This window comes from Cyprinodon tularosa, unplaced genomic scaffold (genome assembly GCF_016077235.1).
Source record: "Cyprinodon tularosa strain WSP-4 unplaced genomic scaffold, ASM1607723v1 ctg19, whole genome shotgun sequence".
In the NCBI taxonomy this organism is placed as follows: Eukaryota; Metazoa; Chordata; class Actinopteri; order Cyprinodontiformes; family Cyprinodontidae; genus Cyprinodon; species Cyprinodon tularosa.
In genome coordinates, this window is record NW_024038678.1 from 1,884,608 (window position 1) to 1,912,319 (window position 27,712).

At 36.7% G+C, this 27,712-nt stretch overlaps 2 protein-coding genes across 3 annotated transcripts in view; both read right to left on the reverse strand.

Moving 5' to 3' along the window:
- srpk1a (SRSF protein kinase 1a) overlaps positions 1–7,479 on the reverse strand; it is a 27,867-nt gene extending 20,388 nt beyond the window's left edge. For both annotated transcript variants that reach the window (XM_038283063.1, XM_038283064.1), the window contains exons 1-2: positions 7,377–7,479; positions 6,711–6,765 (exon numbers count right to left, since the gene is read on the reverse strand). In XM_038283063.1, the coding sequence (XP_038138991.1) occupies positions 6,711–6,765; positions 7,377–7,389 (68 nt within the window). In that variant the 5' untranslated portion in view covers positions 7,390–7,479. The remainder of the gene's footprint in view (positions 1–6,710; positions 6,766–7,376) is intronic.
- Positions 7,480–10,111: 2,632 nt separating this feature from the next.
- mapk14a (mitogen-activated protein kinase 14a) lies at positions 10,112–27,017 on the reverse strand. Its single transcript, XM_038283116.1, has 12 exons — positions 26,662–27,017; positions 21,075–21,204; positions 20,829–20,887; positions 16,480–16,591; positions 14,546–14,575; positions 14,186–14,233; positions 14,001–14,115; positions 13,824–13,895; positions 12,747–12,826; positions 11,424–11,502; positions 11,141–11,314; positions 10,112–11,030 (listed from the first exon to the last, which is right to left on the reverse strand). The coding sequence occupies exons 1-12, from the start codon at positions 26,778–26,780 to the stop codon at positions 10,975–10,977; spliced, it is 1,074 nt and encodes a 357-aa protein (XP_038139044.1). The 5' UTR covers positions 26,781–27,017; the 3' UTR covers positions 10,112–10,974.
- Between the last annotated feature and the right edge of the window lie 695 nt (positions 27,018–27,712).

Here is a 27,712-nt window from a genome sequence, read left to right on the forward strand (position 1 = left end):
CTGGGTGTCATGTTTGCAGGCTGTGGAAGTACAGAGAGCCAAAATGTAGGGCTGAATGTGGAGGTTCTTGGTTCATGCCTTCTGCCTAATCTAAGATAAATGTTACGACACAAAAGATACAAACATGCTCTGGAGGGCACATTGTTAATTTTTACTTTCAAATGTAACTTAATAATGGACCTTTAACAGTATAAAATATTAAGAAAATCACATACCATTGGGTGCTTTCCCCTTTAGTTTCCCTTCCCATCTTTTTAATCAAACCAGCTCAAAAAGAATGTTACATTGAAGCAAATGGAACGGAAGGCTTTAATCTGAAGGAAACACTGTTTATCCCGACAGATTACAGACCAAAGCTGCAGCTTAAAAGCTTTCAAGCAAGGCTCTCGATCATTTGACCTTAATGGTGAGGATAAACAGTTGGTGGTTGCAGCTAATTATGTTGTAGCAAAGCAGAGAAGTTACAAGAGGATCCTATTAGAGGCCAATGAAAATGTTATCTATGATACATTTAAGTTTATGATTTAGTTCCTTTTAAAACTTGGACTAAACCTTTTGTATACCCAATTACACATCACAATTAAGCCATATAGTTACAAACCAAGCCTAGGGCTTTTCCACCAATGTGCCTCTGAGCCCATTCCAGAGCGTGTTTTCAACAGGTTGCCTGTTTCCACCAAACAGAAGAAGTTCCAGAGCAGCAACTACAATGACACAGTTGACTAGCTGGTTCTTCAGAGGGAACCAATGAGTCACCAGTAGCGTCACTTGTGGGCGGTCAGCGCGCGAGAAAGACAAAGACAAAAACAAAGGAGGAAAAAAAAAATGTAGATCTGCTTGAAAATGGATAGACGAAGGATCAGATCAATAACAGAAGCTGAAGAAGAGGAATGGAGGATATCTGTAATTGCATGTTGTAGTCCTGGTATTACAATCTGTTATTTGTACATTGATGGTTCAGACTAGAATGGTGATCATTATAATGTCAAGCTTGTTCTTTGAGAGTTTCATTGTTTTTATGAACAGGCTTAAATGCATAAGTAGCCGAAGTTAGCGTCCGACTCTAGATTTCAATATTCCCAACAACCTGGCAATGAAAACTCCTCCGTTCATTGTTTTAACAACTTATATCAGCTGTGCACCACATCTAATAATTCTTCAGCTATTTTAAGGCTACTACCAGAAAGTTACCACTATTAAAAAGTAGTAGCTACAAATTTAAACTCAATTTCTGATAGGAAGCAACAACTTAAGGCAAACCCTTGTTTTTTCATGTAAACCATGTGTAGCACCACATCTAGAACCCAAAAGGTATTGTTTTCTCTTTCATTGGACAATAGCGGACAATTAACGGGTCATTCTTGTCAGAAGAGAGATGTTTGGAATGTGGAGAGCACCTTCTTAAGTTCATACGCGGAAAATGTAGGGGAGAACAGATGTAAATAGAGCAAATTAGTAGACAGGTCATCCTAACTTAACATTATACAGCACTAAAAATATATTTTATCTTGTAGAAAACTAAATAATGACAATGTCCAGAGTTGCAGTGGTCAACTTCAGAGAGGAAGACCAAAAGGATGAGGCTGTGGTTGAGAGGAAGATGCATTCTCCTTTATGTACTCAAACATGAGAGTAAATCTGTAAAAAGTGCACCGTAAATAGTGATTTTGAGTACATCTATAAATAAAATCAATGTTTCTATAACTGCATGGTTCAGAAAATGCATGGGGTGTAATATATCAGAGATAAAGGAAATGAAAGGCAGACATCACCCTTTCACAGGCTCTCTATTACTGAAGGGTTTTTTCCCCTGATACATGTGATAAGGTTGGGTTTTTATTCTGAAATATTATACGGGTTAAAAGCCTAGCTTTACTTCCAGGTTCTGTACCATCCACTGCTAATGAAGGAGGACTCGGTTCTACAACCGGTAGAAAAGATATTCAGGGCTCAGACTCAAAACTGGTTCAAGAACAAGGGCTCTGCTAATGGAAAAGTGGCAGCAGACATTTCTGGTTTTCAGACCGACATTCTTTCATAAAAAAAAATTGTACAAGCTCATTTTGTGTGACAGAAAGTGGAATATATCAAACCTAAAATATTTTTCTTTAGACATCTAAGCTGGCCATCACAAGTTTCAGAAAATAACTAAACCTTTATTATAAATCGATACTATTGATCATGTAAAATTACAATTCTTTTCTCTTATATCAGGACTTTGACATTGATAATTAAGATCTTATTTCTCTCTGTTACTTAAAATTAACTTGAGTTTTCAGCAGTCATGTGCTTTCTTCTACAATATCCCCTAATAATCTGTCGTACAAATGGATCTAGGCCACTATGAGAAAACGAAACTATCTTTTTACAAAACATGAACAAAACATTGTTAAAAAAAATTAGAGGTCTGAGAGAAAAAGAAGTCTAAATTGTGTACCTGTGCATCCCCATGGGGAGCAGTTGGCTGCCATTGTCTGGCGCCCAGAGAGCAATCAGGAATTAAGGGTCTTTGCTCAGAGACCAAGAGTGGCAGTCTGTGGGAGTGGGTTTCTAACTCACAACCTCAAGATTCCAAGCTCTAAGCCCTAACCACTAGGCCACCACTCCCCCAAAACATACTGAACATATTTTTGATGAAAACTGTTTTGTTTTTATATTATTGATTTGCATCACTTTCTTAAACACATTATATTTAAATTAAAACATAAATTTATTCAGAACTGAAAATTCATACATTTCTCACTCTGTAAACAACCATGATTCTTATTAAAAGGATGAAATTAAAATAAGCTGTAGTTTAAGAGATATATGAATGTAAACAGTTGAAACAGACAGCTTGCTTTGACTAAACGTTACAGGAATATAATAAAATCGTTAAAAAAACTAAATCCACAAAAATGCATAAAAAGGGAAAGTCATATTGTTAAGATAAGTTTGTGTCAAAGGTGGTGGAGGTCTAAAAGGAGGCTCATTTGCACTGAGAGGATGAAGACATTATAGTTATCAAGTTACAAAGTTTTTAATCAAACAAATCAGCCCAACTAAACAGGAGGATAACCAACCCTGAAACACATTTATGGACATCACTGATTCTACTACGTCTCATGCTTACATGTATATTTATTTACACTTACAGGAAAAAAAATCCAACAAAACACATTCCAATTTCATTGATTTTGGTTTTCTTTACAGTGATGAAACAGAAACTAGGTTAAGGGAGCCATAATTTCCAGTGTGGAAGCAAACACATTTTTTACTCAGGCACTTACATGTATGGTCTCATTAGAAAGTTCCTCTTATCAAGTTAAAATTCAGATTTTGTGTTTTTCATCCACAGCTGAGAATAAGGTGGCCCATTTCAAGTAGATACAAGAAATATCAAATTATTGGTAAATAAAATCGTGCAGTGCGAGTACTGTGCTATATTGTCCGTAAATAATTTGGTGAAAACTTACAAGTATTTACAATATCAAATAATGCATTATACAGAGCGGCATATTAAATTTCATGCAACAATTGTAGATGATGTTGATAAATCCAGATTTTTGTTGATTTTTTTCAACATGACCACATCTCACAGCTGTTACAGATCAGACTACATATTAGAGCTGGGCGATATGGCGATATATATCGTGAGGACGAGAGAAACATGTCTATCGTGACCTTTCTCCTCTATTTTTTCTATCGTGATAAACTTTTTTATTTTATCTTAACTTTTTTTAGCCAAGATTCTATACTGTTCACTGTCATGGCCGCAAATTGCATAACTGGTGTTCTTGGTTTGAGGTTGGGATTCTCATATTGGGAAACAAGATGATGGGTAAAAAATAGGCAATGAAAGATTTTTTTCAACCCTGTCCATCTGACGGACTATGAAAACATAAAATGCAACATCAGTTGTGGCATATCGTGATGTATATCGTTATCGTGATATAAAATAATCCATATCGTGATATAGTTTTTTTTCCATATCGCCCAGCCCTACTACATATTATACTAGCAATGCACGATAACAATGCATGTTATGTAACATTTAGAGGACAGGCCTTTGCAATATTCATACAGTTCAGATCAGTCCTTCCTATAATGACATAATTGATTTAAAGCTCAGCCCCAGCACTGATTTAAATAGCATACTAAAAAATTTACTATAGATAATATATTTAGGATCAGTCCTGTAAACATGCATGACTCCTTTATTTTGCCTGGTCTAAACTGCTGCAGACTAATTGTGTCGTGCACATGTGTGTGCTGCTTATGTCAGTGCAGTTGTGTGCAAGTAGCTTCACCCAATATGTAGTTCCAAAACAATAAGGAAAAATATCTGTTTCAGTCATGAATAAGGTGGATTAGAAAATGTGTGGAATATTGGCAAAAGAAGTTCAAGTTTGAGTGTAAGGAGAAGGAACTTCAGGTAAACGAGGGTTAAAACAGTAAGCCAATCCCCCATCGGGTTTCTGGAAGCTTCTAGCTGCACACCACAGGGTTAGACACATCTCCCAGCAGCATTTTCCACTGAATTAAATTTTTTTTTAATCTGTTCAAAGGTTTATTTTAGTAAAGCTATGTGAGCAGGGCTTATGTGACCCATAATACCATTGTTTTTTTTGCTTTTGCATTTTATAAACACATTTAACTGCATAATGTTAAAATGTATATTTCTAAAATCTAAAGAGACCAATAAATAATGCAGCTAATACTATTCTTGCCTATTTTGCATTAAATGTTCACCTTCTTTATTGTTACACAAAAAAAGGATTCATGGAAAAAGATGTTTGTCCTTTTAAGTGCATTTTATTTCACATCACACAAAATAATCAAATATTTCTTTACACCGAAAATACAGTTTATGTCTTTGCGACATACTTTCATTTTTATTGAAAATTTAGAGAAGACAGCTCTACTGCAACAGCTTGCTAGCAGGATCCATTTGGACCCCAGTTGTCTAAAAAGTATTTTCTTGAAGAAGCGTTTTCAGTGAAACACCATGCTTCAGTGGGCTGATGTGGGCTTCTTCATTCTCTAGTTTTAAATATAGCTCAGGCTGTTACATAACACTCTGTAGGATGTCACTGGTGCTGTTAGGACTATTAGATTGTTGGATGCAACAAAACAATCGGTTAGAATTGTGTTTTAGCAATTTATTATGAGCAGCATGTGATTCATGGTTAAATTGCATTATATCCTGAGATTAGCCTTAGTAAGGCAGTTAGATGATTGTAAAGTCTGTGCAAAAAGCCGCACTAAACATGATTAAAATAGAAGTCATTTTCATAAACATGACGAGCAATTAAAAACTATGGAACAAGCTAAGTGAGACCTCTTAATCAGTGAATGGCTTTAGCTCTCAGTGGTGCTGATTGATTTGTACTTGCACTACTGCTGTTGCCACCCAGAAAATACTACGGTAATTTAAAAAGCTGTAGTTTAACTCCCCTAAATGATGAACATTTCAAATGTGTAGTATATTTTTTAGCCCCATTCCTGTTAACATAGCTGGAGTAAATTGTTATTTTTCACTCCAAACAAATTTAATTAACGGCAGACAACTAGAGTTATTGACTGATTAAACACTCTTACTGAGACCTCTGAAGTAAATGTATGCCATAAATCTATTTCTTAAATATACATATATATTTTCAACCATTTCTGTTTAAGGTCCAGAGATATCAAGAGGGTAAAAGGTTTTAACCTGATAAAAAAAAAATAAAAACATCTTTAGATTTTAAAATAAAAAACATTAAGATAAATGTGTTTAAGATGCTGCTCTACAAGGTGGAAGATAATTTCTACTTCAACATGTGGCCTTTTGCCTAAATAGAAAGGACTATAGGTTGACCTTTTTTTAAACAGATAAAAAACACAAAACACTACTCAAGGATAATTTGCTTAACTTGTCATGGCAATATCCCAGTAAAATGTTTGTCATGGAATATAACTTTTTAAAACCTTGCAGATTTTATTTGTATATGTAAAGAAGAAAAAAAATACAATTTTAGTTTGATTTGTTTTTTTTTCTTAATACAAATACTCTGATAAATTTGTTGACATAAGTATTTCAATAATAGCATATTTTACCTTCTAAATTCAAAGATTGTCTAAATATACAGCTGGAATCGTCACGATTTCAAGGGGGGAAAAAATCCCAACAGCAAATGACTTTGATAAATATTTTAAACAGTCACATGATAAAAATATAATGATATTTAGTCAGCTTAATGAACCATCACAGTTTGTTTTAGGTCAAGAGCAGATATCAATCCTAGTGATTATGACGCTGAAACTCTGAGAAAACAGAGTCATTGAAAAGAAAGGAAATGGAAGACTGGGCAATATTTGTCTGGATTGCTCTTCATAGGAATCAATAATTCATTTCATGGCAGTTTCATATTTTCATAAAATGTGCACCACAAATAAATTATCATCAAGAGCTGTCAAATACTGTTAAACTCAAATAGTCAAGATGCAAAACGCAGAAAGCTGTGAAATCCAGCAATACATTGTTAAGAGATGAGCTAAGAAGGAGAAAGTTGCTTTAGCAAATCACCCACAGCAAAGTCAAACATGTTTAAAGTCGGAGCTGTTTAGTGACAGGAAACCGCAGAATCAGCGACCCTTTAAATAAGCTCATCTGTCAAGAAACGAGCCAATATGATATTTTTTAAACAATATTAAAATATAGCACATATAACACGATTAGAAAAACTCACTTTTTGGTGGTCTTTTTTGCCTTGGCTCTCTTCTTCCTTGCCTGGAGTGCCAGAACTGAAAAGAGAGGAGAAAATAAATCATGTTTCCATTGTTTGTTCTTCTTTAGACCTGCAGCTGACATTCGAGACAAAGCATAAAACAGTTTAGACTTATTTGAATAACAGTCCTATACTGCTTATTTATACGGAGCATTTTGACAGCGTTGGAGCTAGCTGGAGCAGAAAGGGCTTTATTTACAAAAAAAGAATCTATGGCTGCACCCCCCAACTCAGTGTCTGTGGAAACCCCGTTAAAAAAACATCACCGGGCTAACCACCAAAGCAACCGCAGGGCAACAACACTGCACTATGGCATGAAGTAATACCAGACGCCATAGCATAAATATACCACACCGTCAGAGGTTTAGGCCGTGTTAAATATAGAAAGAGCTGGAAAGCTGAAAGTACTGCGTTAATCCCGACACTGAAGCTAAAGCTAACGATGCTAACGAAGCTCGCCATAGTGCACTACGTGACAGACGCGTTGAAATAATCCAAATTCACCGGCAACGACAGCTTGTCTACACTTTACAGGGGTAACGATATAGGTGAGATCAGATATAAAATGATCACATGCACGGCCGAGGTGAGATGAAACGGTCTGCAAGGTGTCGCGAAGAGATTTACCTTTCCTCTCCATGGTGGCTGGATTCGTAGCCTAGCAGCTAGCTACTCCACCAGTGAGCAAACGTTCTGCGCATGCGCTCTGGGTCGGTTTGCCCTAAGCAGCGCTTCCCCTGTGACGTCCGTACCTGAGCTTTAAAACCGTTTTGTTTTCTTGAAGGAGCAGAAGAAACTAAAATGTTTTAATGCTCAGGCCCCAGAAAGAACTGTATATATACAATAGTATATAGAAAGAAAAAAAAAAAAAAAAAAAAAAAAAAAAATATATATATATATATATATATATATATATATATATATATATATATATATATATATATATATATATATATATATATATAGATATAGATATATAGGTCTATATATATATCAGCAAGAAGTTTCTGCGTTCGATTCCCGGCCTGGGGTCTTTCTGCATGGAGTTTGCATATTCTCCCTGAGCATGCTTGGCTTCTCTCTGGGTACTCCGGCTTCCTCCCACAGTCCAAAAACATGATTGTTAGGTTAATTGACTTGTCTAAATTCTCCTTAGGTGTGAGTGTGTGCATGAATGGTTAATTGTCTCTGTGTTGCCCTGTGATGGACTGGCGACCCTTCCAGTGTGTACCCCACCTCTCGCCCATTGACTACTGGAGATAGGCACCAGCACCCCTTGCGACCCCAGACAATGGATAATGGATATATATATATATATATATATATATATATATATATATATATATATATATATATATATATATATAAGTTTAATACAAAATTGCAGTGGCACATTACTATTGTTCTATGCAATGGATTTAGATACTTAAAGGTCTCACAATTTAATATGAAATTAGATCTTGTCCAACATTCATAGATTTTCACAACTATCCGTTATCAAGAACACTTGGATGCTCATAATAGAATGTTATTCAAATAAGAATGCTATGTGCAGAAAAAATTCTATTTTTTTACATAAATTAAAGTTAGAACCACAAACCTGTTCATATGATACAATACATGATACAATAAACTTAAAAAATGTTCTTTATTACTTCCAATCTTCCCATCAACCCAGTGTCCCTTTCACTGGTGTAGAAAAGCAGCTCAACAGCATGACACTCCCATCACCTTGGGTTTTCATTTTCAAATTAATTGAACCACGATTTATGTCTTTTAAAGCTTTGTATATTATGTATATAATCCATTCCCACTTTGAGTTTTCCCAAAATCCGAGTTGTGAAGGGCAGAAAAAGTCAGCAGCACTGGTACGGAAAAAGGGTGATGCATTTGGAAATTGGTGGGGTGAAGAACTAGCCTGAATGGAGGTGGTTTAAAAGGGACATATCTGTGTGTTCACCTGAGGAAGCAAATCAGCAATCACATAGTTTGCTTATTGCTGTGAAGTTGGAGATGCCATTATATACCTGCTTCCACAAACCCACTGTCATTTAGACAAGGCAGACAGCACTGTAAGGATGATCTTTGATTATTCCAGTGTTTTTAACACTATTCAGCTGGACTTACATTGTCAGATATTCTAGAAGGCTCAGCCTGTGACACTGTTACCAAGAAAGGACTGAGAAAATTGTTCTTCTTAAGGCAGGCAAGGTCCTGCACATCTTCTATAAGTCTTAAGAGGAGAATGTGATCTCTTCTGCCATCATTTGTTGGGTAACAGCATAAGAAGAAATTTTTCAGGAAAACTCAATTTCAAGTTTAAGAAAGCAAGCTCTGTTCTAGGAACTCCTCTAGGACCTTTGGAAATGATTTCACAAAGAACAATTCTTCATAAAATGAAGAGATCATGGACAACGGTGAGCATCTGACTGTAAAACATCGACAGTGTATTCAGTGAAAGGCTTCCCCATATTCGGCCTAAGACAGACCACAACAGAAGGTCCTTGCTGCCAGCCTCCATTAACTTGGACAATATCTTATTGAAAAAAAGGCAACAAGTTACGTTTAATTTCCTTTCGGGATTGATAAAGTATTTTTGCACTTAATGTCACGATAGGTCAGATTTTGTTGTAGGGTGGTATATTTGTTGGCACTGATGCATTGCAGCATGATGGTTCTGAGTTTCAGATCCCAGCCTTTGTGTTTGCTCTCCCTGTGAACGAATGGGTTTTCTCCATATACTCCAGCTTCCTTCCACATAAAAAAAGATTTGGCAATGTGGTCTCTCTGGGGATATATGCACAACTCCACTACTTCCCATGTTTCATTACTGTAAAAAAAAAAAAAAAAATTAACCCAGCTGTGCATTGCCATTCCCGTTATGGTTAATTAAGACACACACAGCTCCTCGCAGGCATCCGTACATGCGATTATCTTAAACACGTTAACTATTTTATTGAGGGTAATTTTGAAGGCAGCTGGTTAAATTACTTTCTCTTTATCAAGAGGGGGTTGAAGAACACATATCCCTTTCATTTTAGATCACACATCCGTAGTAACTGATGTTGGTCTACCACAAAGATTCCATTAAATATGTTGAAGTCACAGATCATTTTCATTCGTATTTAAGGAAATGTTGCAGTATACAAGTTTCTATATTCTAAGCCCTGTGTCGAGGTTTTTTTTTTCTACAGAGGAAAAAAAGCCCTGGAAATTATTTTAAATCCTGCATGCTTCTCACGGACCAACATACTTACAGTTCAGGAACACGTCCCAATTTTTCAAAAGATGTAACCTAATTCATGCATGTCACAATAAAAGCATCTATGAAATCTATTAAACTATGACACAAAATACACAAATCTCTTAAAAAATAAGTTTATTTTGTTTAAGAAGTGGAAAGTGTTGGTAAACTGCAGACCAATTTTTGCTTATAAATACTAATTCCACATAGAATAAATACAAATCCCTGTTTTACACCATTAGGCAGTTACAGGTAATAGCACGATATTGAAAATCTTAAAAGTCAACACCAACCAATGCCTTCATGAACATGCCATCATTGAATTTCTTTCCAACCATATACGCAAAAACTCCAGATACAAATGTACATATATTTAGCGCACGTTACCTAGATGTAACCAACACAGGCTCAGAAATACTTGTGAAAGAGATTAAAGGAGGTCCAAAATAGACACACACAAAAAAACGTGGTCTTTTAATTCAGCAGGGCTTGAAACTGCCTGGATAACAGAATAGGCAGACGGCCTGATTTTGTTGAAATGTTTAAATATTTTCATTTTTAGGCAAAAGAATACCTATAGAAACAAAAAAAAAAAAAACAGTACCAAAGCTTGAATTGTAGACAAGCATATCTAGTCTTTGATTTGATAGAAAACAGCTTATTAAAAAAATTTCCCAAAAAAGTTTCAAAGCCAAATCAGCACAGCTGTAGGTCGGTCTCTTAATATCAGAAGTCACAGTCAAAAGTTGAAGTTTATAGCAACAACAGTTAAAATAAAACAATTTAAATACATAAACAGATTTAAAATTTTGGCAAAAGAGGAATTTCTGAACAAAGACCAGTATCAGTGGTAAATAAATAATCATAGCTGGTCCAGTTTTCTTTTCTTATGATAGATAGACTCAGAAATAGCTTGTGTGATGTGTGCCTGAAGGCTTTTATGATAATGCACATGTTGGCAGGTTGTGGTTGCAGCTCGTCTCAACCCTCCATGTAATCAGGTGGCACAAAGCTGCACACCTCCTCATAGGTCAAACCTGCAAGAAACGTAAATACAATTATTGTGAAACTGAAGAGAAAATCTAAGTTCCTAAGATTTATTTTTCTTTACATAAACAAGTTGTTAAAACACAAAAAAAAAACGTACGCTTCCATTCATCTATTTCAAGCTCTCGGCTTTCAAAGCTCTGGTCGTAGGGCTCTGCCTCAGGCTCGTCTTCTGGGTCATGGTACTGTGAGAAGTAGGGGTGTTCCAGAGCTTCAGTTGCCGTTATCCTCTTATCTGCATCCAGAATCAGCATCTTCTCCAAAAGGTCAACAGCTTAGAATAAAAAAATTAAAAAAAACACAATGGCCAACAAATCAATAAAGCAGAATTTCAATTGGTCTGTGCTTCAGAGAAATGACATAATCTTGTTTTTGCTTGTTACCTTGTGGATTAGCGCCAATAAAAACATGCGCAAAGTTCCTCTTGGGCATAGGAGGCAAGGAGCTGACATAATTTCTAGCCTGGGAAAAAAGATCAATACAGAAAAATAAGTGTCAGACTGCATGTCATGACATTGTTTCTGTGTTACCCTCTACGTTATCCCAGAAGAGTTTGGCAGTCAAATTTCTGACTGCATAACTAAATGGGGACAAGTCATAATTTAACACACACTAAAACAACCTCTATAAATATTCAACAAACCAAAAGTTAATACTAAGGTAAACTTTTTTTTTAAATGACCATATCTATTAATAAAATCTTTCAAAAATTAGACCAAAATTTTTTATATATGGACAAATTAAATTTCTCTAGCGCTACCTTAGCATTAGAGCTCTTTTCTGTCGTAACAGAAACCACAATGGAACAATGTTAAATTATACATTTTATTATGCATATATTGACTGGGATGTATCTGTAAAATTTCAACATTTGGCTGCTCTAAGTGTTTTTCTTTTTATAAAGACACTTTTGCGTCACATCAGTAGTGATCTAATTGGTTTTTACCAGTTTCCTCCGACTCTGTTAGTCGTGCCCTGGTCCTACCTTTTAAATCAGGCTCTACCAGCTCCTTTTCAAATTGATACGCTGCATATATGAGGCAAGATAGTCTGGGTGACCAGACTACCTTGAGCTAATGCTAAGTTAGAGCTTGAGGAGCTGTAACATCTGATCAGAAGCCAAACAAAAAATTTCAATTACAAGCCTTTCAAAGAAAACAACGGAAATAGATCCACTGTTTAAAGCAGCGGTCACCAACCTTTTTAAGACCGAAGGCTACTTCATGGGTACTGAGTAATAAGGGCTACCACTACTGACCTATGAACCGAAGGGATCAGCGTTCACCTAATCATCATACATACATTTTTATTGGGAGGGAGGAAAGGAGGGAGAGAATGAAGAAAAGGAGGGAGTGAATGAAGAAGGGGAGCCTGGGCGCTGTTTCCCCCGGTGCTACTCAGATCTACCACTGTGCCGATCACATGCAAATTGGCTGATTTCCAAGCACTGCTGATTGACTGATACAAGTCTAATCTCATGTGCAATAAATCTAAACACACTGCACTCATCTTCCTCTTACGTGACATTATAATGTTCCCCCATCATCAGGGGCCACCAAACTATGCATCCCACACAGTCTCTGGCAAAATATTTATTTCAGATGTCATGAAAATACACTTAATATTATTAGGACAGGTTGTGAAGCAAACCCTCCACAATCACCGTCCCTCTACGTTTTTGTAAATTAACTGTGAATCCTTCTCACCTCCTGGCTGGGCATCCTGTTTATTAGTGCTGCTGGGGGGGTTCCTGTCAGACGCATTATTTGCTGAAGTTGGTTTATGTCTGTAGGGTTTTTGTCAAGGAGAAAAACCAAATATAAAAGTGCAAAAGCAGAGTATGTTGGAAGATTTTAAATTTCTTTTAAATCCCAGAGATATGCAATAACATTTTCTACAAAAAAATGCTGTAATGAAAACAGAATTCAAGAGGCATTTTAAAACTATAAAAACAACCATTTGAATTAGATGATTACAGGTATAGAGTAGGATTTTCATAAATTTTTTGACCAAATATCCACTCTAAAAAAAAAAAAAATGCACATGAACAACCCTGGAACGCCTATTAAACGGTGAAAGCATGCACACGCCCATTTCTCCTCGTGCACGCTCCGTTTAAAAGTTGCTGTTTTCAGCACTCACACAAGCTTACTTTCCAAAAGAAGATATGCAATTTTTTACTGTCAGACTCACCACCGGTAAGTGAAAATGGGGACGAGCACATAGGACGGCCTTACATAAATATATCACCAGAATGATTGACAATTAGGTGGACCCCTTATTTTGATGATCCACCCGAAAAAAGAACTTCCTCCAATATACCTTTGAGTAATTTTTTGGCCCATAATAACCTCATAGCAAACATGTAGTGAATTAAATACAAACACAGACTAAGCTTAGATCCAGGCTGAAGGATGGAAAATAAGATTCTAATTTAACGCAGAGTCAGAGAGGGAAAATCTCTGTTTTATGAACTCTGAAGTCTGTATGACCTCAAGCTCATCACCTCAAATGGCCAAAGTTTATTAGCATTTGGCAAACGATGATCAGATATTGGATAAAGAAAAGACCCACTGCAAATATGGAGGGTATGAATCTGGGTTTAGGATAAGATGATTGTTAAAGTCAGTATGAAGCGATGACAAGCATAATTGCTACACATCTCAGAAAAAAAATTATAATAATTTTTATGAAAATGAAGCAACTCCTTGACATAGTTGGGGAATAACACCCAAACAGTGAGAATGTTCCTTTAACTTCAATCCACATTGTGAAAAGGATACGGTCTGTGCCAGGAAACAGAGTCTTCCCCGTGAGCAGCTCTGCCATGATGCAACCCACGGACCAAATATCAACTGAAATGAAGAGAAAAATGAGAATTCATTTAAATCTTTCTTCTAAAATCTACCAACCTAAAAGGTTGTTAAAAAGTAAAACTATAATACAACCCAGTCCCCTACCCGTCTTGTTGTAGTGCATCCAGTTTAACATGATCTCTGGAGCACGATACCAGCGGGTGGCCACGTAGCCAGTCATCTCATCGTCAGTGTGCCGTGCCAAGCCGAAGTCCAATATCTGAAATTAAAACATTTGCCTATTAAAAGAGATATGACATAAAGTTGTGTTAATTAGAAAGCCTCTTCACCTTCAGCTCACAATCTTCATTTACAGCAAGGTTGCCAGGTTTCAAATCCTGCAGGGATTAAGAACAATAAATATAAATAAAAATAGTAATACAAAATATTTGGTACCAAACCCAGTTAAGACAGTAAACCTGTTCTTCCATTTTAAATAAATTATATAAACTATAAATTACCCTTAAATTTAAAATCTGCAATAGCCATAACATAATACAATGTTTCCCCTCTACTTACTTATGCTTAAACATTTCAACAAGCCTGATTCAGCTACTGTGAAACTCATTTTTACATTCTAAACAATTTTCCAAAGATTAGCATCAAGGACAAGAAGTATATATGGGATAGAAATCAAAGAGATAACTCACTCTATGAATGATGCCCGCTGAGTGGATGTACTGCAAACAAAGATCAGTTTCAGTATATTAACCTCTAATTTTTAGAAAAACGGACAGAATAAAAAATTATTAATCTGTTTTACAAAGAAAAATAAATAAATGAAAGGTTCAATAATTTTTATCAAAACAGGTTTGACTCATGTTGTTCTTAAATGGTAACTATTAAATGCCATTAATAATAGAAAATATCAGAGTAAAACCATTAAAGTTCCGGAAAACGTCGCTGCAGAGGTTTTGGTAAATCCAAGCTTTCCCTTTAAGGAGATATCTTTGGTCTAGAGACATGGAGCACTGAAGACAGGACGCTGGTTAATCACACAAACGACCAGTTATTCACACAACTGAAAGTTTTTTGGGAACAAACTGTGGCGCCCAACAAAAGCTTAAGCCTGTACATGGAGTCTTCGTCTAACATTGATTTCCATCAATGTGAGATTTTGCTCACTTTGACTATTTTGGTGGTGGAAGACGCACAGGTTGTTAAAGATTTAGAGCCCACCTCCAATTGTTATGGTGTTTTCACACTGAAAGCATTTCCAACAACCAGGGCAATGGATTTATGCCATGTTATCCCCTTGTAGAGGGTCTTTCAGGAGCGCAGTGGAGAACAAGCTTTTTTCAATCAAAATGGAAACCAGGAAACAATTATGTTGGCACAATAAGTAAGGAATCATCTAACAAAGCTTAATAGAGTCTTTAAAAAAAGCTGTTTTAATTCAACCCTAAAAGAGGACAGTTTTATCATAAGTGTCTGTGTAGCTTCTGGACTGTGCAATCTGGGAGCACCGGTGGACCCGGCGCTGCTGTTCAGCTTTCCATGATGGATAAAGCGCTGTGACTCGCTTGGTAAAATCCAGTTTCACCATAACGAGTTGAAACATTCAAGCAGCAGATAGAAGCTCCTTCTATTTAATGACAAAGTAAAGTGACAGGGGGTGGAGCTTGTCGCTCACCCTGCAAATTGCTGCCAACATGTAAGGAAGGTTCCAGTACCCAGATGTGAAGATTTTGTTGTTGAAATTGGATCCAGTGTGAACTCACTGTTAGAGATGAACAGATGTGCAAACTTCACATGCAACTAAAACACAGTTAAAGCCAATCAACAGTGAAAGAGGATTCATGTTGAAGGAACATTTAGTAAAAAGAAGTGAAACTAAACTCCAAACCACAAAGACGTATGAAATTATTAAAGAAGTGAGACCAGCACAGCTTGTTACAGAATAATCCTTACATTAAATCAGAGAAAAAGAAAAATCAGCGTTGAGCTGCTCAAATCTTATGTGGACTACAACCAACTATAAATCTATTCAAATGTTTAAATATTACTCAAACAATATCTATATCCCAGTATTTTAAATGGGTTTATTACCTTGTGCTTTTCTTGCCAAGTGATTCTGAAACACTGTCAATTTAATAAAATTGGAATATATACAGATTTGCACTACTTAAGAAACCTTACAAAAGATATAGTGAGGAAAAAAAATTCATAGCATTTGCAAAATTTGAATGTCAAAAAAAAAAGAAATCAATAGATAATAAATAGATAATAAATAAAAGAATGGAAAACTGGGAAAAGAAGAATCTCTGAAATTCAGAATTCAATTGTTTGGCATTTAAAGTTGTGGTGGCACTTATTTATGAATTTACTTATAGTTTTAGCAGTTTATTTTTTCCTATACTCTTGGGTTTAAATCAATTAATCAAATTTAAACATTAGATGTTGTTGGATATTTTGACTAGAAGAATGTTAACCCAATTACGAAGTACGAGGGTGGCAGTATTACGTTATGTGGCTGTTTTGCTGCACTTCCCTAAAATATTGAAATATAAAATGAGGAAACACTTAAGCAACAGCCTAGGAAATGTGACAATGTTCAAAATATGATTTTACTAAATAACCTCACCTTCAATCCTCGGAGGATCTGATATATGAGGAACTGCACGTGGTCATCTGAGAGTTTCTGACATTTCACAATGTTGTTTAGATCTGCTCCCATTAGATGAGTCACGAGATACCTGTCGGAAACAAAACATGCTGGTTCGTGTTGGAACAGACAATTTGAAGGGAATTTGCACAAACTGCAAAACTAAAGAGCAGTAAGATGGGAACAAAATAAATGCATATGCGCTTTGAAATGAATATTAGTAGAATAAACTGTAGCCTGCAGCTCATTTCCCACGTGGCAATAAAAGCTTAAACCAGTTTTGCAACTACTTCTTTTTACTCTTCTCTCTTGGGACACTGAAAGGTCGGGTCCTTTACAAATGTAAAGTCATTTGACAAACACACTGGATAAAGCAGCTTAATGGTACTGCATCAATGGACAGTTTAAATCCAATCCAAGGGCTGTTTAAAATGCATCAAACAGCACTTAAAGAAAACTGAGCAGGACTGCTTAGGAGGCAATAAAGGAGCCACAAATCCATCTACTCTTTCAGTCTGTTGCCCAACAAACACTAGTTTGATGAATACTGTTCTATTCTAATAGAGTGTGGAGAACAAGGGCTTAAAATAGCATGTTTCGAGCTTGAACCTTTACACTGAGATCAGACACAGACAGACACACTTAAAGGTTTCCCTGCCGTGGAAAAAACAGCATATGAGTGGCATCTATTTTCCAAGAGAAAGAAGCATAGCAGGGACATGTAGCAGACTCAACTATTTCCTTTTTTTATTTTCAGACACTCAAAAAAAAAAAGAATTCAAACATACAATCTACACATATTTCTTAAAATAACATTTAAAATTCCACTTCATCAAGGTTACTCTATCCTATAAGCTTCCAAACCTTAAAGCTAGGGAAGCATTTTAGGTCTACTGCAACAACAAGCTGCAACACAGCAGCTGTATTTTTATTTATAGCAATAATCCAAGTACATGTTTAAGTAGAGAACATGACAAAAGAAACCCACGATTACAAAATAACTGGTTCACTAGTTTTCCTCCTCAAAACCCTTTTACCAAAATGAGCTAATATGCATGTCAGATATGAAGAATGTTTAATAAATATTCATGACCCATTATAGAGTTTGCCTCGAGCAGATTTTGCTTCCCCAGAAAGTTTTGCCCTGAGCGACTTTCAGGATCACTTAATGCAGAACAATAACCACCAACAGCTCAGGAGCCGCAGCTTGCAAAGACAGAGAAAATTATATTAAAATTAAAGATTAGAGTTAGCAAAATAATCTGCTTCTTTACTCATCTGAAAGTCTTTTAGGATACAGTCAGACACAAATTTGTAGCATGGTGCAGTGCATGCAAGTTGAGGATTACAACATTGCAGCTGTTGCCTGGTTTCAAACTCCTTCAAGCATAACACTCTTTGTAATCAAACTCCCTTATCTCACACCATCTTAAAAATGTTTTAGGCCTAGATGTAGCAGCATAGCTTATGTAGAACAAGGAGTTATTGGCAGAACATTTCAGCGTAATGGCCAGTTATGCTGCCAGTTGTCCAAATGACACTGTGATTGCCTTTTAAGGTGGGTAACAGTGGGTGTGGAAATTGTGTTCTAGAACACACATGCTTGTTTACACATATTTACAAGAAATCTGTCTATTGGAGTACCTTGCATCACGTCTTTGAAAATGTTTAAAGCTGATCGATATCAACTAATTACCTGGATCAGATATCAGTGATTTTATATAACATATCCAATCCAGTCCACTTTACATGGAACTGTTATTTTGTTATTTTTACTGCTTATTTGTTAATAAATCATATTAAGTACTATTATATCTGTGTTATCTTTTAACTAGCTAAAGCCTTCACTCACATGGCAAGCTATATGGTTTATTCATTCAACAGTTGAATGGGATCAGTATTTGCGGATACGCTTAGCCCAGGTATCGGTACCGGACTGGGGGGAAAAAAAATTAAAAAAAAATGATCGGTGCATCTCTACTTCTATTTCTATTTCTCACCCATGAAAATGCAAACTTGACAAAAGAAAGAAAAAGATGTGCTCTTTATACTGCATCATAGTAGCAAACTTTGGCTGAGTCCTGTCACAGATGAGCACATATATGCTCACACCAGCAGGCAGATAGCCATAGCACTGAAGCCAGGGGTGGAGCAGCCATAGGAAGGTTTAGGAAGGATTACCAAATGGTGATATGGTCGGTATATTTATTTTTTCAAAGAAGATGAATGAAGTGCTGCTAGAAACAGTTTCTCTTTGGCAATATATTTTGCTCAGACCACAAACCCCTTTATTATGTTGTCAAATGATCCTGGTGAGGCATTTTAAACTAAGCATTTAAATTAGCAGCTATCATTTAAGGATTCAGGCAGCGGAAGGAGAGCTTTAGCAAGGGCTGGGCTCACTTCTTAACAAAGATGCAATTTTTGAAGTTTTGGTTGTACTTATACTAAAGAAAATTACCCATGCCTTGACATTTTGCTGAATTGGCTTAGGAGCAAAATGACCCAGATAGTAGGAAAGTAAAAAATGTTAAAGTTTCTCATTTTATTTTAAGCTCTTAACCACTTTCTAGCAACCTTTAGGAAACATCCCAATTAAAGGAACAAGCAAATACAGTAATTCCATAATACCGTCTGCACTCGTTGCTTGTATAACAGGAGGTTTTCTTCCTTCAGATCTTCAATGCCTTACTTGGAAAGCTGTTTTGCAGAGACACTGCTCCCACACGCACAGTGAGATATCACCACTGTTTTAAAGATAAGCAAAAAGAATCACTAAGGGAAATCGGGATTAATTAAAATCTCTTTCAGAAATGCTGCACAAATCTCCGTTCTGCACGGTTAGATTCTCTGAGAGCTGAAACCAAGTCTGCATTTAAATGAATCCAGCCGCCATCCTGCAAACACTAACACTGGCACCCATAAATACCTTTGTGGTGCACTGACGCAGGACAGATGTCCTAGGCTGAAGTCTAACAATCACACCTGCTGCCTTTGACAGTTTTTTTGCAACAAGGGACTGTAGGACTTGTGTTTTTTTAACGTTATACTGTTGCCTAAAACAGGCTGCATGCTCCAATACATCTATAATAGTACAAAAGCCCTTTTAAAAAAGCAGGAGCAGAACCAATCATGCTTAAATTGTGCGACAAGCTTAGAACTCGGTCATTTGACAAATCAGTCTTGCCCTGGGGAGAATCATTACCTTTATCAGCCTGGAGTGGTTGCTGCTGCTTTGGCTACAAACAGCAAGAAAGCCTGACAGAGTAGAATTTTCTCATTATCAATCTTGTCTGAATGAAGCTACTGTTTCTGACTCCAATTATTATAAACTACGAGGTAAGGCACTGTTTGGATGCTAAGGTAGCAAGAGGAGTGAACCATTAATGGATGTTTGCATCCCCTGAAGCAAAAGTTATCCTGTAAAAAACTCCAAACTCTGAACTTTAGGTTTTTTTGTTTTTTTTTTTAAACAGCTCATATTCCTTCAACAGCAACAATATATTAAATAATAAATATTAAAAACAAGTGATAATAGAGGAGATTCCTTTGGCAAAGGCGCACATGCGCGATCACGACGCTACGGAAGCCGGCAGACCAAACCAGATGAAAGTGCGCATTCAGCGTCTGCTCTGCCAATAATGCAAGCGTAGAAGAAGAAATGTGCCGTTTACCTGTGCAAAGAAAGAAACAACGAAAGAAAAATGTCTGAGGACTTCAGTGTTGAGGAAGAGCATGAGTTCTTTGCCGAGCTGAATGCGCTGGTTTGGTCTGCCGGCTTCCGTAGCGTCGTGATCGCGCATGTGCGCGCTTTCAGGAAATCCTATACACTACTGTTTATGCTCTAAAAACATTCTAAATGACTTTGTTTCGAGTAAATTCTGGATGCTACCCACTCAGGACACTTGGAATACATTGGAAGAGCAGTATGGAGGAATATTGAAACGTTTTTTGTGGACTTTTATGGACCTTTCTGCCTCGGGCGCTGGGCACCTCCATTATTTGAATGTCAGCAGACAGCAAGAAGCCTCCCAGATCTCCACATGCATTTGAGTACTCCAGAGTGTTGTTCAGCATGGGGGTGAGTAGAAAATGAAGGCTAATCATGTTTGGGTGTACTATTCCTTTAAAGTGGGTTTGTCGCCAGAGAAACGCCAGGGAAAAAGGGAGTTAAAGCAAGCACGCAAATCCAGATATTTTCAGACACAGCAGCTACAGTAAATTCTTTGTGTGGAAAAAGATTCTGGCAAGAAGCTTAAGGCCGTCTTGCTATCAGACATAACTTTAAACAGCAAACATCGAGTAAAAACAAAGAAAAAGAAACTTACACATCTTTGAACTCTTTTAGACTTGTAGCAGGAGAGAAAACATCTAAGAGGCCAATGACCTGCAATAAATACAAAAGTCAGAGTCAAATTAAAAGCAGAGAGGGCAGAAAGCACAACCTTCATTGCGGTGCAGAGGTCTTTAAAGAAGGAAATATTGAGCAGGGGGTAAGAACTTGATTTTAAATTTGTTTACCTCGAGAAAAAAATAAAAATAAATTAAAAAAAAGAGGAAACCAGACCACTCACATTTTCATGCTTCATGTGTTTAAGGAGCCGTAGCTCTCTGTAAGTTCTTTTGGCGTGGATGATGGACTGAAAAGGTCTGGAGAGCTTTTTCACTGCAACCTTCAAACCCAGTTTTTCATCATATGCAGAGCTGAATGAAAGAAGACAAACATTAACACCAATGTAAAAGAACTGCTAAAGATATGTGTCTGCAGTGCATTTAAATCAGTTAAAGAACTAGGACAATTCTGTAAACCAAGCTTCTCCTATTAAGGCTGACAAAGCATATTTTTATATGGCTCATATTGGGCCAAGTTTGCTCTCAAAACAAAATTAGGTGTAATAAGATGAACTGAAGGATGTGAAACGGGCAGCATCAGCAGAAAATGTCACCTTTCAACAGACTGGGACTAGACTGGCAATAATATATCCTCCCCCCTGAGAACAGACTGCTTCTTACTATGAAAGTTGCTGAAGGCTAAAAAACTACTTTCCTGAGATTTCAACAAAATGAGCAAAGCTACAGTCAAAAATGTACAAATAAATACCCTACAGTAGTTCATCATTAAACCTATCAGAAAACATTTAAATATGCACCTCATTCTTGGTAAAAGTGTTCCATCTGTGTGTTTAGATGCTTCATATGTACTAATATAGACAATATTAGAATAAATAGCAATTACGGGATAACAAAATTACAAGCACAAGAGATTTTTTTCTTCATCTCACCACAGCCTTAGTTCAACATAACCTTTCATGAATTTACGTTACTATTTGTTTTCGGGGCTTATTGTTGGACAGTGACTCAGAAAACGTGGTGCTTGCTGATATCTGGAGGATTTAGGTGATGCATGTTTTTAATTCTACTGAACTTCATGTACATTTTTATCTATTTCTTTTTTGTTTTTGTTTTTTATCTTTAAGCATATTTTAACTGTTAAAAATATGCACAAATTTATCATGCACTGACAAACTCTTCTTAATTTTTTTAAAGGTCAGATTTTTTTTGCAAATCCGCAAAACACTGGTTTTGAATGAACCACAATACAAAATAAATTCAAAATTATCCAATTCATGCATTAAAGCAACTCTTTCCTTTAGCAAGAAATAATAAAGATTTATGAAATTTCAAACTCCCTAATACACTATATTGCCAAAAGTATTTGCTCACCCATCCAAATTATTGGAATCAGGTGTTCCAATCACTTCCATGGCCACAGGTGTATAAATTCAAGCACCTAGGCATGCAGACTGTTTTTACAAACATTTGTGAAAGAATGGGTCGCTCTCAGGAGCTCAGTGAATTCCAGCGTGGAACTGTGATAGGATGCCACCTGTGCAACAAATCCAGTCGTGAAATTTCCTCGCTCCTAAATATTCCACAGTCAACTGTCAGCTGTATTATAAGAAAATGGAAGTGTTTGGGAACGACAGCAACTCAGCCACGAAGTGGTAGGCCACGTAAACTGACGGAGCGGGGTCAGCGGATGCTGACGCGCATAGTGCGAAGAGGTCGCCAACTTTCTGCAGAGTCAATCACTACAGACCTCCAAACTTCATGTGGCCTTCAGATTAGCTCAAGAACAGTGCGCAGAGAGCTTCATGGAATGGGTTTCCATGGTCGAGCAGCTGCATCCAAGCCATACATCACCAAGTGCAATGCAAAGCGTCGGATGCGGTGGTGTAAAGCACGCCGCCACTGGACTCTAGAGCAGTGGAGACGCGTTCTCTGGAGTGACGAATCGCGCTTCTCCATCTGGCAATCTGATGGACGGGTCTGGGTTTGGCGGTTGCCAGGAGAACGGTACTTGTCTGACTGCATTGTGCCAAGTGTAAAGTTTGTTGGAGGGGGGATTATGGTGTGGGGTTGTTTTTCAGGAGCTGGGCTTGGCCCCTTAGTTCCAGTGAAAGGAACTCTGAATGCTTCAGCATACCAAGACATTTTGGACAATTCCATGCTCCCAACTTTGTGGGAACAGTTTGGAGCTGGCCCCTTCCTCTTCCAACATGACTGTGCACCAGTGCACAAAGCAAGGTCCATAAAGACATGGATGACAGAGTCTGGTGTGGATGAACTTGACTGGCCTGCACAGAGTCCTGACCTCAACCCGATAGAACACCTTTGGGATGAATTAGAGCGGAGACTGAGAGCCAGGCCTTCTCGTCCAACATCAGTGTGCAACCTCACAAATGCGCTTCTGGAAGAATGGTCAAAAATTCCCATAAACACACTCCTAAACCTTGTGGACAGCCTTCCCAGAAGAGTTGAAGCTGTTCTAGCTGCAAAGGGTGGACCGACGTCATATTGAACCCTATGGATTAGGAACGGGATGTCACTTAAGCTCATATGTGAGTCAAGGCAGGTGAGCAAATACTTTTGGCAATATAGTGTATATCTTGCCAGAAGCCAATAGACACATTGACCTCAAATACAGAAATGTTTTTGGACTGATGAACTTCAGTGACGTTGTTGTGGTTGATGTCCATATGACAGCAACCATAAGGGGAAGGATGAAGCAAGAAAATAAAAATAAAAATAAATAAAAAAAGGCTGTTCCAGTTTTACCTGGAATACCTCCCCATTTCTTCTCTTTTTTAAACAAGAAATAGGAAGGGATTTGTGCTTTTGTGGATGAGAAAGCCATTTGCCTGTTGCTCCCAACTGGATGTGACAAGTTTGATTAATCAATTAACTATGCTAGTTGTGAATCAAATAAAGAATGCGAGACACCACAGCTGCCACTGCGTTTGGCTAAAAGCTTGACATGAGAGGTAGGTTCCAATTCAACTCAAACCTTTGTACTGAATGTCCTTTTTTCAAACACTTTCCAAAGGAGCCTTCCCAGATGGATGCTGTGTAGAATTCAAAATGAACAACACAGATCAATCCGGCTTGTGCCAGGTTAGCAGTTTCTTAACTTTAGCTGCATTTAGGGACTGGGAGACTGTTGGAAAAGTAGAACTTTAGCTGGAATTTAGTGAACATTAAAGGATAAACAACACGTTTGTCAATTAAAACCACAGCTTAGCAGTCAAAGTGAAAATGGACACATTTCATCCCTTGATCTTGCATTGCTGCATTATGCATCATTCTCTAACGTTCCTTTCACAAGAACCATGACTGAAAAGTTCAATTTTTATTTTGTTCTAAAATAAAACTGAATATTAATGGTTAAAAAAAAAAAAACTGTGACTATTAAATTATATAACTACTGGCCTTGACTGTTTTAATTATGAAGCATTTCCTGCTTTATAGATAAAATACAATCACTAGGGTGCTTTAGTATTAGGTAAACAGAGGGGCCCAGTCAATCCCTCATATCCTTCAGTAATAAAACCATCACTGAACTTTTTTTTTTGACATGCCTTGCTTTCTTCCTTAAACACACATGATAAAATTAACTCAGCCTTGACATGCACTATATGTTCATTCCCATAACAACTGCTTGATTTATTAAATGGAAAAGGAAAGAAAAAGAAGGTGAGGTCAGCAATGAGATCTGAACATGATTACCTCATTGCCTGGCACGCATCCCAGTTTCCATTTGAAAAACAAACACCTGCTCTCAAACTATGCCCCTATGTTTTCCCCCCCAAGATAGAATGAGGACTAAAGCTAAAGAAAACATATGAACTTTCAAATATTTTCCCAATATTACAGACCTTTTGGATGCAATATTTATATTTCTTATGCCATGCTTTAGCATGCAAATAAAACTTGCCTTGTTTGATTATCTTTCACTGCCCTTGATTCCATCTAAATCACTAAATATTCTAGCGACAGAAATGTTAAAGCTCATGAAAAGTAATTCAAGCATATAGAAGACAGAATTGAACCTTTATCAAGATAACCCTAAAAAAGTTTAGAGAAAAGTTGGAAAACTGCAAATTTTAGTGTCAATGTTTCACAATAACATATTTAAGTCATCAATGGGGATGGGCAATATAGACTTAAAACCATATGCACAATATTATAGTTTATTTGTTAAAAAAATGAAAAATGTGTTTATATAGAAACTGACTTCCTGCATGCAGAGCTAAAAGTAAATGCTCTAAACAGGGTGCATGTTTACATTGATATTCAGCAGAGCAGCTATACTGCTCATCATTAACAATATTTGTGAGGTATTGTATTTTGGAACTTAAAGAATGTCTTAATGCTTTAAAGAACAGAGCAAACAGAGCTATCACACATAAGGAACCACTCAGTCTTTCAGGTTTGCAAATATTACAATTACAGTTTTCTAGGGCTTCAAAAATATACTGAATCCCAATCCTCAGTAATATAAATATATGCCATGTAAAACGTGCTAAAGAATATTTGAAAGCAATATATGAAAGACTGCAGCAGTTCAAGTGCCATGCATTCACGTTCAGCAGCTTTAAGAACTCATCATGCAGGATGCCCACTTTTGATTATGGGAGTGGGGAAAAAACGAAAAAAAAAAAAAATCTAAAACAAAAAAAACATTTTTACCTAAAACAATGAGGGAAGATGTGCTACATCTGCACTGCCACTCTGGCAGAAAGTTAATAAGCAATTTAATAAACTTAAATTGCTTAAATCTGTACCCCCAATTAACTGAAAGGATCAGTGGATTTATTTGGAATATTTTTCACTTTACTGCTGGTTACATGACAGCATAACTTTAATCAAAAACTGAAAATATTTCTCAGAAAAACAGGCTGTGTTTGCTTTTAAGCAGTATAACAGTAATACTGAATATAAGAAATGTTGAAGCAACATATTAGAAGGTGACAAGATTTTATTGTTAGAGCACAGTTGCCTTGGTGGTGAACAGAAACAAAGAATGCAAAAAATGTCTTAAACTGCTTTTGCTTTCACCATATAATTTCATATCGTTACATCTTCGGTATATTTACCCATCCCTAGTCATTGGTCAATAAAAAAGGTTAAAAAAATATTAACTCATCCCACCAGTGGTCTACTGGTGCCCATAACAAATACTAATCTGTGACCTTTTCACACACAAATGCAAATGCTTCTGAGATGAAAATTTGTTTTCAAAGTACATTTGCTGTGGAGTTTGCAAAGAAACAAGTAGAATATAGCAGCAATTTGAGGCTGAATACATTAACAGTAGCGTTTTCTCTAAAATTTCTGTTGACCATAGTGCACATTTAAGTTATGAAATATAAAAAAACAAAACTGAAAGCAACTAATCACATAATAGCCAGGAGTAAACACATTCTTTACAAATAATTGTGAAAAAAAAGACAATAAACAGAAAAAGTACTACTTGTCCCAAGTGTTCAACCCTGATTAGATCAGATCAGTATGTAAAGTATTTAAGCCTTGAGATACACAGTGCGATTCAGTCATTTTTAGACTGCTCCTCTGAGAAGTTACAATACTAGTAATACTAGTAGTAATCTTTTAAAACCTGGATTTGTTTGTAGTTGCAAAAATTCTTAAGTCAATTCTACCTATAAGAGGTTAAATATACCTTGATAAATGTTGACAGAGTCATTCTAGCTCGACTTGCTAGCCTAACTTTAGCTACCTAAAGGCCTCTTATCAATGAAGGGAGGTGAAGTTAGGGGACTAAGGTCCGCACAATTAACTGAAATATAAAACATAATTTACCAAACTGATCCATAGGCACCAGAGCCCACCGGGGACAGATCCTGGTACCGCCGCGGGACTTCCCATATCGTTTTATTGACCTCTTGTAGGTAAAATCCAGATCTTTCTTTCTGCGACATTCCTGCAGAACCAACCGTCGACCACCAAATGTCTTTTCTTGCCCCGAGCTGCTTATTTATTCCAAGCTGAGAGAAAGCTCCGCTTCACCCGAATAATGCAAAGAAAAAAATTATTAACAGCTCCTTGTGGCAGGAGAACTACACGGTGTACTTTGTTAAGCTGTGTTCTTGGAAAAAGTTGCTGCGCTGTTGTGTGCACTCCTGAACTCACGTTTATTTAGTCCGGAGACGGTTCTTAAGCGTTCTATCTGAAGTCTCGCGAGAGGTCAGCTTCCGACTGCTGAGCGGCACGATAGGGCATTTGAGTAGAAGCGAGCAGAAGGTAAAGATGCGTTCAAGTACTTCAGAAATTAACTGTATCCGTTTTTTTATCCATACAATTTTGGTCACATTTAAATCTAGAAGGGCCATGTAAAGGGTATTAATATCATGCAGAATAAAAATAGGTATGCTTTAAAATGTAAAATATATATCTAAATGTTTTATATTATTTTGACCAAAAATATGCATTTAAAAATATACATTTCTAATGTCACTACAAATGCAATGTTGATGTCCTCAGCATGACAGACTGAATAATGTTACTCCATTTAATATAAAAACATAATCGAAAAATATATTAAACTTATGATGCCACATTAAAACTACGGTTACAGTTTTTCTACAGCTTCAGCAGCTGCATATGACCATTAATAGAATTTCTCTTCAACTGTTTTTTTTTTCTGGCCAGAAAAGAAGAGTATTAGAGTAGAAAATCTGCAGATGAGAACAGGGTGTGCTACACAATACTGCAATACATATAAACAGGAAACATTTATTGAGTGAATCTGGCAAACAAAATATTTCAAAAGAGTATGTGAAATGAGCATCCATTTTCACTAATGATGAGTTCTGTGTTTTTTTCATTTATGGAAATATTCTACTTTATAACA